The sequence below is a fragment of the Tachypleus tridentatus genome, chromosome 9 (genome assembly GCF_004210375.1).
Source record: "Tachypleus tridentatus isolate NWPU-2018 chromosome 9, ASM421037v1, whole genome shotgun sequence".
NCBI classification, from domain to species: domain Eukaryota; kingdom Metazoa; phylum Arthropoda; class Merostomata; order Xiphosura; family Limulidae; genus Tachypleus; species Tachypleus tridentatus.
The window spans coordinates 45,365,904-45,379,052 of NC_134833.1; the positions used below are offsets into that span (position 1 = coordinate 45,365,904).

Consider the following 13,149-nt stretch of genomic DNA (forward strand, 5'->3'; position numbering starts at 1 on the left):
CACAACTATAATAGTACCAATTTGAAAACTGTAATATAACTGTTTATATTGAATTGTTTAGCTGATCAACTACTTGTTCTGTTTAATTTGATTTTAGTGCACGTCATTGAACTTTTCTTTATTTTTCTACATTTTGTATAAATATTTAAAGTTTGTTTTTTATATTGCCATGTGATTATAGCTTATTTTAGATATATTAAACACGTTTAAATTTTAATATGTTCAAAATGACTGGACAAGTCTTGTTTCTTACAATCCAAACGAGATTATTTGTTTTATACAGATTTAAATCTGTCTTTTCACTTTATTTAACAACTAGAACACCGCCAGTCTTAACAGCTAGCTATAATAAGGTTATTAATTCACCAGTATAGTTCTCAAAATACTGTGTTGTTTAATTGGCCTGTTATTGTCTTGCTTCGTTTACGTTTAATTACTTATTAGCATTAATTATGTGCTGAACACTGACAGCAAGTTGTGAAAGTCATATGTCACAAATATTCATTATGGCAATAATCACATTTCTTTCACTCATGTAAGTCAAACACTTGTTCGACATTGTACAACAATGTAATTGTACTGACAACAAGAACATCAGAATTAGTTTTCAAAATAAATGATGTTAACAACAAATATTTACAGAATAATAAACATATGTAGTAGCATGAGTTATACAAGGTAAACTATAAGTATGTAACTTGTCTTAATTCTAGAGTTAACATTTTCTTCACATAATAAAAGAGCTAGGTTTTATTCTAATATGTTAATAAAGTGTTAAAAATATATAAAAAGGTACCTTTCTAAACAAATCAGACATATATTCTATGTGATTCTTACAAACACTTAATTTTCATGTAAATATTGAAATTAGAAGACGACCTTAATGTTCACTACTTTTACAAATTTTACCTAGTCGTAGATCTGTGTACTATGGCACACAAGCTTGAAGTATGATTCATTTAAACACTCGATTATAAATGCTACTGAGTCTTATACATTTGTAAATACATTTCTGGAGAAGCGTGGACGAAAAAACACGCGTACCACATAAACATAACATAGCACGTATACACAAGTTTGTATGTTGAACTTTAAAATCAAATTAAGCAACACAGCAACTGACCAGCTACAAAATCCAGTATTTTTTTAATAGATGAACAGAAATCTTTATACTGTTTAAAATGTTAAAATGGGGGTTGGACCCTTGAAGAATGATAAAGGAAGGCTAGAATCTGATTATTATAAGATGACAGGGTTATTAAATTTTCCTTTTTCTTCGGTTTTTTACCAATGAGGATTTAAGCAGTACTCCATATCCTGAACAGTTGATAAATGGAAACAAGATCAAACAAAGTGACTGCATTAATTCTGAGCTGGTTAAGAAAAGGTTAGGAAGTTTAAAAAAATAAAACTCTTTGGTCAGATAGTATATCCACAAATGTTTTGAAGGAAGTTACTAAATATTGGAAAAGTAAACCACTTACTACTAATTTGTATAGATCTAAAACAGTGGGGGGGGGAAGGACCAGAGTATTGGAAGTTAGCTAATGCAACTCCTCCTTCCAAATGAGGTGATAAAATTATAGACTAATTAAGCTTACATCAGCTGTGAGAAAAGTTTTGGAAAGTCTGTTAAAAGATGCTTTTTAGAGTCATTTAACAAAGTTTACAATTTTATCGGATAGTCAACATGGTTTCACTAAGGGAAAATCTTGCCTTACAAATATTTTGACGAGCTTTGAAAATGCATTTACAGATCAGGGTAAGGGTATAGATTTGGTACATCTGGATTTTCAGAAAGTAGAAAGTTACTGTCCACTACTCCATCTAAGACATATGCTGCTGCACTCTGTTCCACTGCTACAGTGAGAGTGTCGACAGATCTCTCCACGCCTCCAACAAAGACATTCTCAAATCATGTAAGGAGTATTTTGCACTTAACTAATAAGTCATCGTCTACTTCTGTCTCTGTCCTCACCATCTCTTCCAGTGACTGCCAAGGTTCATTCCTTTGGTTCTAGCTTATAGCGTTAGCTCATATATACCGTCTTCAGCCACAAGATGTAGAACCATTATTCATTCACGCCCTGAGTTACTGAAATCTTCATCTACTGACAGAGATCTACCCACTCTACCCAAGGCAAAATCCATGGAGGACTTCCTTCTAATAAAGACAAATAGCATGGTCATAAACCAAAGGATTCTCCATCTAATTAAAGATGGCCACTTTGATACATTGAAATTGTCGACGTTTCTGTTCTAATCTGGATGATACTAAGGCCTTGATTGATTTTTAACATCATGTGTGTCTTTACTTTCACAAAATATTTTTGAAACATGTTGATATAGTCAGCTTTTGACAGATTTTATACTGGCATGAGAGATTGTGTGAGAAATGAGTGCATGAAGAGGTGGCACTGCTGGTTAACTACCACATGTCCACCTTGTCTTTGCAATTCGATACACCCTTGGAGGCTGTTGCAATCTATGATACCTTTGGTTGTGCCATCACTGTTTGTTCTCTTTACTTGTCTTCTGGAGAGTCTCATGATCAATCATGCCGTGATGCTCTCATTTAACAGTTGCTGTCTTCCTTTTTAGTGTTGGGAGACATTAATGGGCACAATCCCCTCTGAGTAGTGCTTGTATTGATAGAAGGGTCTGTTCTTCAGAGACTATGCTTTCAGATTACAACCTTTCTCTCATGAATATCGGTTTTTATACACATTTTCATGCACCTATTCGGTCTTTTGCTGCTATTGATCTCTCTGTCTGCTCCCCTTCATTTTTCTCTGTTTTTTCTTAAAAGACTCACATTGACCTACAGGACGGAAATCGTTTTGAAGATTTGCCATATGGGTTCAACACTTTCCTGTTCGTTTCCACAGGAACTTGGTGTCCTTCAGGGCTATGCTTTGAATATCACACATTTTCGTATCAAGATTAATGCTAGAACTGCATAACTTCCTCCTACTGTCACAAATGGGCTCTATGTTGACGACTTTCATATCTCTTGTCAGTTATTGAACATGATATTTTAGCACCAGTTTCAGACTGTCTTCAATTATTTTTGTAGTAGGCCAGAGCAAATAATTTTTCCTTTTCTTTCTCCAATTCTACTTGCATACACTTTTGCTACCAATGGGTATACACACTGATTCCTAGCTCTGTCTTGGTGATGTTGTTCTTCCTAAGGTTCCTGAGGTAAAGTTCTTGGGGCTTATCTTTGACATAAGCTGACGTTCATTCCTCGTATCCAGCAGCTACGTGTGAAGTGTAAGAGAACACTAAATATCCTCCATATCCTCTTTTCCACTTTTAGGAGCGTGGATCACTTTCCATGCTCAGGATTTATCTTGCTCTCATTTGCTCCAAACAGGTTTCTGTTCTATGAACTGTCAGATTTAAAAGATGTTGGACACCCTATTTACCATCTGAGGCTTTGGCTCTGCACGGAAGCTTAATACACTAATTCAGTCCAGAGTTTGCATACTGAGTTGCACAAACCACCTCTTCACCTCCACTTTTTGTAACTTTCTTTGCAGTATACCATTAAACTTCGATCATTTTAACAATATCCTATCTGGGTTTATGTCTTCCTCCTTTAGTGAACTATGCTCTTTATGCTTTTTTCGAATAAATGGTCTACCGTTCTTCCCTTTGGTCTTCATATTCAGGCACAGCTGGCTGAGTTGGTTACGTCTCTAGACAATGCTTCTGTCTCTACTGATCAGCCCATCCCATCATGGCTAATTAACGTCTCCACCTATGACCGTTTTTTAAGTCATCTGAGGATAGCAAATATTCCCGATTGGAAGTACCATTTTCTTTTGCCGAACATCTTTTGAACCATTTTTCCATTCCAGTCTACATGGATGCTCGAAACTTAGGTGCCTCTGTGAAATCTGCTATGATTTTTGTTACTTGTATGCCATTTATCTTGCCCTGAATCATCTAGAAGTTATGCAGTATACAAATTGTACTATTTACACCCACTCTCTTCGCTTTTTAGTGGCCATAGAATAGCTTAGCATTAGTTCCTTACCCTGTTCTCGTCCGTATTCAATAACGACTGCACTATTTTTTCTTTATCTGTTATCCATATCCATTTTTTTTAAATACTTGGCCATATCGGCATGCGCGTGAACGAGCTCGCTGACACCATGGTTACATCCATCTGTTTCGGTACAGTCAAAGCCATACATGGACTGTGATACTATATTGAAAGCTCGACTCCACGCCAGTTAGCTATCGACTTGGAATGAGCAATTCGTAACAAGCTTTTCTAGGCCACACCTTTTGCTGTTCTTTGAATGTCTTATGTCCGTGCGAATTGGAAAGAGAAAGCTGTCCTACTTAGACTAAGCTTTTTAACTCATCGTTTTATTTTATTTAAAACTAACCTACCAATGTATGGCCTTTGTGAAACTCATGTCCCATTGTCCACGTTTCACTTTCGTGCCATTCTTACGACCGTGGGAGACGGCAACATTTTAGGTATGTTTTTTTTATGGATTTACTCCTAATGTTGGATAGTGTCATTGACGATGGTAACACTATCTAATTTGTTTGTGTTTTTAACTTTTTACGAGGCATTGATTTTCTTTAATTCTATTTAACTCTTTAATCCGAATTTTGGAAATTATTTCGTTTTAACTCTAGTTATTTTTACAATAATTTTACTTTTACGTTTATTATCAGTTGTTTGGCCCAGGTAACCTAGTTGCTTTGCGCTAATACACACTAAACAACCAACCAACGGAAATAGATATTGGTGTAACAGTCGTTTAGACTCCTAAGCCATTCAAGTAATGTGCTATTGCTATTGTAGGACAAATAGGGTTTTAAATTGTATCTACAGAAATACTGGATACATGTCTAAAGAGGTTATTATTTCATTGTATTGGTAGCCACATTTGAAATATTGTGTTGAGTCATGGGTTCCTTACTGTAGGAAAGACATTGAATTATTGGAAAGAATTCAAAGAAGAGTTACTAAAATGATGCCAAGGATGAAACGGTTGCCATGCAAGGATTGGCTAAATTCTCTCAATTTGTTTTCTCTTGAAAACAGAAGAGTATGGGGAATCTGACTGAGGTTTTTAATATTGTAGAAATATTTGATGATATTGATGGATCTTTTTTCTTCGTATTAAACAATGAGAATAGTAGGACTATGGGATACAAATATAAGTTTTGGTAGAGTAAGGGTAATTTCCAGCTAAGAAAATTTTATTTTTCTAATACAGTGGTTCGCCTTTAGATGTCGTAGAGCACTAAATTTAAGTGAGTCTAATAAAAAGCTTGATAAATATACGAATGATAAAGGTTGGCTTTAAGATTTTATATTTTGTTTAATTATTTTAATTTCGTTGAGAAGACGAAATAGCCGAGATAGACGAATAGGTCTCTTGTTCCAAAACATTAGTATGTTATTACATTACAGATTTGAAGAACGGCACCGATACCCTTATGAAATAATATGAAAAGATAGATTTTGTTCTATACAAGACAATTAACTAGTTTGCATTACATTGAATATTTGTCCATTTTTTACATACTAAAACACAAAATGGTTAGACAGTTTTAAAATGAGCAATGAGTAAATGTGCAACATGATTAAATCAGACTTCCAATATATGTTAATGAAAAATGTGTGTAAGATATTATATAACATACTTCAACCCACATGCCCAGTGTTCCGAGAGTATACTTTAACTTTAGACTACGTCTGATTCCCTACATCTGACTTTTGCAGCGTCGCTGTATATGGTAAATAAACCAGTAGTGTTTCTGTTTATAAAAGCTTTTTGAGTAGATTATTTTAATCTAATAAGTTACATAGTAAAATCGCACAGTTGGGTCATATTTTTAACATGTGGGATGCGTTGTTTATGCTTTATCACAAATTGTTATAATTTCTGATCTATTATTTTGTGCTTCAAAGTGAATTCCCTGCAGAACCCTCTCCCCAATGGCACTGATGGTATGTCTGCGGACTTACAACGCTAGAAACCTGTTTTCAATACCAGTGATGAGCAGAGCACAGATAGCCCATCGTGTAGATTTGTGCTTAATTTAAAGCAAACAGACAAACCAAGTAGATTATGATATCACATTACATTTTGTGGCAAAATGTAGTAGGTCTCTTGTTCCAAAACATTACGTTATGTTATTACATTACAGATTTTTTACAGATTACATTATTACATTACATGACGAGTTTTGCTATTTATTTCAATTAGTTTATGCAATAGAAAATTTTGTTTTGAAAATTTTACATTGATGATTGGATTTCTTATACAGAAAGCCACGCATATGGAAGTCCATTTGACAAAACACAGTATCATTGTCATTATATGTATATTAAAAAAAATGAACATATATAGAATTTAATAAATTTTTCATAAAAACAGATATAAAAATGAAAATAAGGTTAATCAGATCATGATAAATTGCATACAGTCTTACTGTATATTTTCCATACTGTATTTAAATTAGATGATACAAACGAAACTAAATCCAGGATTTGAACATTCGACATGAAACAGCCATTACTATAGACACTATAAATTAAGCTAATATGCTATACAAATAATCAAATTGTAAGAAAATATTAATAATTTTACTTATTCATGCACTTTTTTTAGTATTATGAATTGAACATACAACAGGTTCTAGGAATCATACAATTTAGTAATGTATCTGAAGGTCAAATTTATTTATGTATAAATTTATTGGAAAACATTAGTTTCCAGAAGAGTGTTGTTGTTTGAAGTCAATCACAAAGACGCACAATGAGGCAGTTGTTGGGACGGATTTATTATACATACATATATTTCAAATCGGTGTTTGTTTCAGTTAAATATATATTTAGAAATGCATGTAATTAGTACTGTTAAATGTGTTGCGAAATTTCACTCTATTCTTGTATGTTCTAGAAAATTCTCGAGTGTAAGAATCAACAATGTACTATATGTGTTTGTGAATATCAATGATCACCAGTATTATTGTTTAAGCTGAAAAGTCTAGAATCTCAACTAGCTTTTATAAAAGGTATGAAATGCAACTCTCAAAGAGACAACATATATATTGTTGGTTTGCAACAGTTGGTGTATTACAAATCTCAAAAGCTACAGTTGTGATTAAAACTTACTAATTGGGATAACATGTTTTGACAAGAACGTTTATAGATTTCGAACATTATAACTCGTTTAACTTCAGCGGATTAACATCAGACGTTAGTATTTATCGAAGATATTCTATAACTTCAGCGAAAAAACTCACATGCGATCAGCGAGAGATAGCTAGTTCTCTGTTAAGTGAATTGTATCTATATCAACTCAGAATGCTTCGCTCATCGTAAGCAGTCGATAAAATATTTTGTTTCAGACAAGACAAAAGACTCAATATTATTTGTAGGTTTGTAAAACTTTTGTATACAAATTATTTATAATAACCATTATTATACATTGTATTGTTATCTATATATATTCGTAAATTAGATTTGTGTTAAAAATGAAAAATATCTCAACATTTAATTATTTTTTAATTAATATTAAAATTTAACTCAATTTCAGGCTATATTAATTCGTAATATGTAACATTATATATTGGAGGTTCGTCCGAGATTAATCATAATACGTAACACTGTACTTTGTCCACCTCAGGTTTCGAAACATAATTTTTGGCGGTGAAAGGCCGCAAACATGCCGCTGTGCCCAAGAGTGTAAATTAAACTATCCTTAGTCGTGAAGTGAGATATATAACAAGACATAGTGTAATATATCAAATAATAATTTTATATATTCAACAATTATTATAGGTATAATATCATAAGTAAACGGTAAACTCAAATCAAACTGCATTAGTTAGTTAATATGATGCATACGACATATATCTAGAGTTTGAATGTTTTATGTTAATACGAAAAATAGTCCTCATTATTTATTCTAAGCTAAATTTGTGTATGGATAACCATGAATATGCTATACAATTAGTCAATCTGTAATACAGAAAATGATAATTTTACATTCAAAATACTTTGATTATTGTTAAATAAATGGATATTAAAGTGCAATTATAGTAGGAAATTTACTATAATGATAATGCAGAAGTTAACACAGTGTTTAGAACTGTAGAGAACGAAACAATAGTTTTTGTATGACATCAGACAATTTCACAACCATGTATCAAGTATTCTGGTGATTCGCTTGCAAAACCCACAATAAAATATCTGTCTGCACCACTCAACATGGATAATTTCGTCCTCCCCCCATCATTTCCCACCCAGGATATCCACTCAGTATTAATACGTACAGCAGATCCTTTAGGTGTAGAACAGATTGTTTAACTACTAAGATGTAGGTCCTATAAAGTATAGTATAAATGAAGTTCATATGAAAATGTACTTAGACATTAGTTCACTAACCTCACACAATCTACATAACAAAAACAGCTCCGTAGTTTCAATATTCTCCAAAACAACCATTGAAATCATCACATTGGGAAATAATCAATAAACTACTAAAATAAATTAACAAACTAAAATATTTTTAAAATACAAGATGTTCGGAAAGTCACTGTGCAGTTTTGTAATCATATGTTATTATATTTCAGATTTTGATCCCAATATGGTTTTAACAACTGAAGAACGGGTATGGCTCGTCGAACACGTATTCCGAGAAGGTGGTAGATACACAGATGTGGTGCGACAACGATTTGCTGACAAATTCACAGATACACCTGTTCCACATCGCAATAAATATATAAGTACACAGTGACTTTCCGAACATCCTGTATAATTAATTAAATAAACATTTAAATGATATTGAACCCTAATTTAAATATTTTATTAACTGAAGTTGTGGTCATACCACAACAATGAATATTTATGAAAATATTAAATAGCATTTTATACGTATATATATATTAGTAAATACTTTATTGGATTGTTTCACATTATTAATATAAAAATAAAATTATTCGGAAATTATCTCCCACTTTAGGGCTTGGATCCCTATGCTGTTGGTGATGTCAGTATAACTATACTCCAATATGAACGAAGGTATTTCATATATTAAAAAAAGACAAACTTAATATCGTTAAGCTTGCCTATTAAATAAATACTTAACTATAGATATTGTTTAAATTGAATTGGTAGGTATATAATTATTTATAAAAATAAAGATAATTCGTGTACTAAATTGTTATAAGATTTTTATGATTCATGTCCCCTGATTGGACAGCGACAAGTCTACGAATTTACGACGTTAAAATTATGGCTTCGATTCTCTTCGATGGGGCTCGGCATGGCCAGGTTGTTAAGGTACTCGACTCGTAATCCGAGGGTCGCGGGTTCGAATCCTCGTCACACCAAACATACTCTCTCTTTCAGCCATGGGAGCGTTATAATGTAACGGCCAATTCATTATTCGTTGGTAAAAGAGTTGTCCAAGAGTTGGCGGTGGGTGGTGATGACCAACTGCCTTCCCTCTAGTCTTACACTGATAAATTAGTGACTGTTAGGCTGATATTCTTCGAGTAGCTTTGCGTGAAATTATAAAAACAAAAAACAAACCCTTTGACGGACATGGCAGATAGCTTGATGTGGTTTTGCTATAAAACACCGATACCTATAAACTCGCCATCTGAGAGTTACGGGTTCAAATCCCCGTTTCGGCCCAAATAGCCTAGTTGTATTGCACTAAAAAACGCCAAATCAACCAACCAATTCCGTTCACAAACACATACTCGCTCTTTCAGTCGTGAGGATGTTATTATTGTCGGTCAGTTCCATTAATCGTTGATAAAAAAGTAGCCCAAGAGTTGGCGGTGTGTGGTAATGATTAGCTCCCTTCCCTCTAGTCTTTCGTTGCTTAGTTAGGAACAGCTGGCGCAGATAACCATCGTGTAGGTTTGCACGAAATTCAAACTTTACTATTTATTTAATTTAAGTTTAGTTGTTTGTTTCTATTGATTATCATTTACCATAACTATTTGTGTACTTATATCCATTTATTTATTTACCTCTTGTTTTTAATTCAAGTCAATCAAATAAATTTAGACAGCTTTTAATTGTTTGGTTTATTGACTGTACGTATATCTTCCAGAATTATTTGAAAAGTTAAGAAACCACAGAATGCCAGTCTCTTCTCGGGAACTCGTACATACGCTTTAACTACTTCCCGTGTGTTACGAGAATGATCTAGCCATTTTCTTTAGAGTCTCTCAGTATTCAATCTATTCTATGCACTTTAAAAATAACGACATCTCTTTAATATTTAATACAAATAGCTACTTAAACAGAGGAATAGACGGTTCAATTTATTTATTTCTAAGCATTACCATTACTATATTTTCTGCACCATAGCTAATTTAATTCGTATAGAAACAGCTGTCGCTCCCCAGGCTACGATTCCTTGTTGCAAAATAAAGTCAACTAATCAATGATATAATACATTTAATTTATCTATCGACAAAAATCCTCTGACATTTACAAATATGTATACTAACTTTCACGTTTTTTAGTTAAATCTGATACATGGGGCCTCTAGTTTATTCAGTTATTTATAGTGACTCCTAAGTGTTTAGCTTTATCTATTCAGCTTGGAGCAGGTACATTGTTGGGGGTAAAGTTGGGTATAGTTGTTTTCATGAATATTAAGAACTGCAGGAATTGGCTGATCTGTGTTAAAGAGAGAGAATGTCGTATAGTTTTTTGTTTTATAACGTTACGTGATAGTGTATTTTCACCTCACCAAAACTTTAATGTTCTCTCTCTGTAGTACTAGGGGTTTCTTCCCAATTATAATTTGCTTAAAGCAGTGTTGTATCGTCAGCAAGCGAAATCAACCTTCCGTCCTGTACTAAGTTTATAAATACTAATTATTATTTATAAATGATATAAAAATGACTGGTCCTAAAGCTGTAGCCTGTGGAACTGAATATTCTGAAGTAAACTGATCGTTGACAATACAGTTTACTTTAACCATCTGAGGTCTACTCTGTAAGTACCAATCTAACACAACACCTCTAACTCCGATATTGCACGACTTAGCTACCATATCAAAGGCCCAAGAACACGGCCGCACCATCCTATCTTGTCTAGGTGGTCAGTAACGTACGTAGGTATTTCTGACACGGCATTTCAAGTATCTATACCCTTCAGAAATCCATACTGATTACATAGTAACTGTCTGTTATTTTCCAAGAATTCTTCTAAATTTTTCAAAATATAATTTGAACAGCTTTCTCCAAGACTTTAGCAGGATTTGACAGTAATGAAACTGACCTATAGCTGGACAGTAGTTTTGGATCGTCACTTTTGTATATTGGGATAATTTTGAAATAAATAGAACGGTATAGCAAAAGCAATAAAATATTTTACTTACATCTACATAGACTCCAAGTAGGTTGTATATCTGTGCTGGTGGATCATTGCTCGGTAAATAGCAGTAAAACTCAACGTTATTTTTGTACCATTTCACAGAGTACAACTGGTCTGATTCTAAATCAAATGTGCAATTTAACCAAACAGGGTCACCAATGTTGACTGCTGTTGGAACTTGTACGTCTAAGAGTCGTAGTGTTGTAGTTACTAAAATGAAGTATAAAAATTAAAAAAAGAAACACAAACAGATAAAACGTTAATTTTCAGTTATAACAAACAGCAATGTAATGCATGCATAAAATATACATCAAAATATACAACAAAAATATCTAAAATAGTGAAGAATTTTTACATTGCCATGGTTATAAAATATTGAGGTAATACAAAATGTTTATTTTGTATTTTTCAGACGTTTATTTTCTTTTTCAGCTTCTATGCGTACTAGCCCATTGTCTTTCTACGCTTCAATATGCTCTCCTTTTTTCTCTTTATTAGCTCGAATAAGAGCTTTCTCTTTTTTGACTTCGTTACGGGCTTGTTCAAGTTCGATTTGTTTAAGTTTTAGCTGGATTTCCAACTTATTTTTAACACTCAACTCTGATTGACTATTTAAGACACTAAAATATTCTCTAATGCTTCCTCAAACAACAAATCATCATCGAATAGTATTTCAATAAAATGCTTTTTAGTTAATTTTTCTCATTGATTTCTTAATTTTAATTGTTTGACAATTTCGAGCAATTCGCTTTTTTATATCTTTCTAGCTGTTTAAAGGAGGGTGATTCAAGAAAACCTTGATAATCAGACATGATCAAATGTTGTTAGCGCTGATAAATATTAGTTGAACTGAGATGTGAATTTTAATTTAGATCGAATTTTGTCACTGATTCAGATCTCGGACACGAGCCCCAGTTTATTATGTTATGTATTACAATTTATCTCTGACGAACCTTCAATTTCTTATGTTATGTATAATAATTTCAAGTAGCCTGAAATCAAATTAAATTGTAATTTAAATTTAGAAGTTAATTAAATGTAAAGATGTATCAAAATATGATGAATGCCAATAAGATTGATACATACAGTTTACTTTCTTAACACACAAACATTTCTTTGTACAAATAATAATCTAATTTATAAAAACGGGTAATTACAAATACTTATTACAAATAATGATTAATATACAAAAGTTTTAAAACTTGCAGACAATATTGGGTCTTCTATCTGGTCTGGAACTAAATATTTTACCAACGATTCACGATTAGCATATTAATTTCGACTTTATATCAGTACGGTTCACTTAACGAGTAATTAGCTATCTATCAATATGTAAATTTTTTTTTTTTTTTGCTGAAGTGATGCAATGTCTTCTTAAAAATAAGAACATCTGAAGCTAATCTGCTAAAGTTAAATGGCTTGTAACGTTCGGAGTCTATAAATGTTGTTGGTAAAATATTTGTAGTTTCCCAATTAAGAAGCATTTATCACACTTATAACTTCTAAAGTTTATAGGATACTATATACTCTGGCTTGTCACGTTGGTTTAATAGCTAGACAGAAGAGTTTCTAGGAATTTCATCTAAGTCAAAAAATTGTTATCTACATAAATATAAGCATTTTTTATTCTTACACTCAAGAATCTTTTACTGATTTAAGGCAGGAATTTTGCAGTTACACATTTATAACTTACATGGATTTCTAAATACATATTTAATTAAATATATAACAGTCAATCCCTTACACGATTCTTAGATATG

At 32.6% G+C, this 13,149-nt stretch overlaps 1 protein-coding gene across 3 annotated transcripts in view; it reads right to left on the minus strand.

Moving 5' to 3' along the window:
* The window catches only part of LOC143225178 (cell adhesion molecule DSCAML1-like), a 58,693-nt gene that overhangs the window by 24,736 nt on the left and 20,808 nt on the right, over positions 1-13,149 (minus strand). For all 3 annotated transcript variants that reach the window (XM_076454139.1, XM_076454140.1, XM_076454141.1), the window contains exon 2: positions 11,394-11,599. In XM_076454139.1, the coding sequence (XP_076310254.1) occupies positions 11,394-11,599 (206 nt within the window). The remainder of the gene's footprint in view (positions 1-11,393; positions 11,600-13,149) is intronic.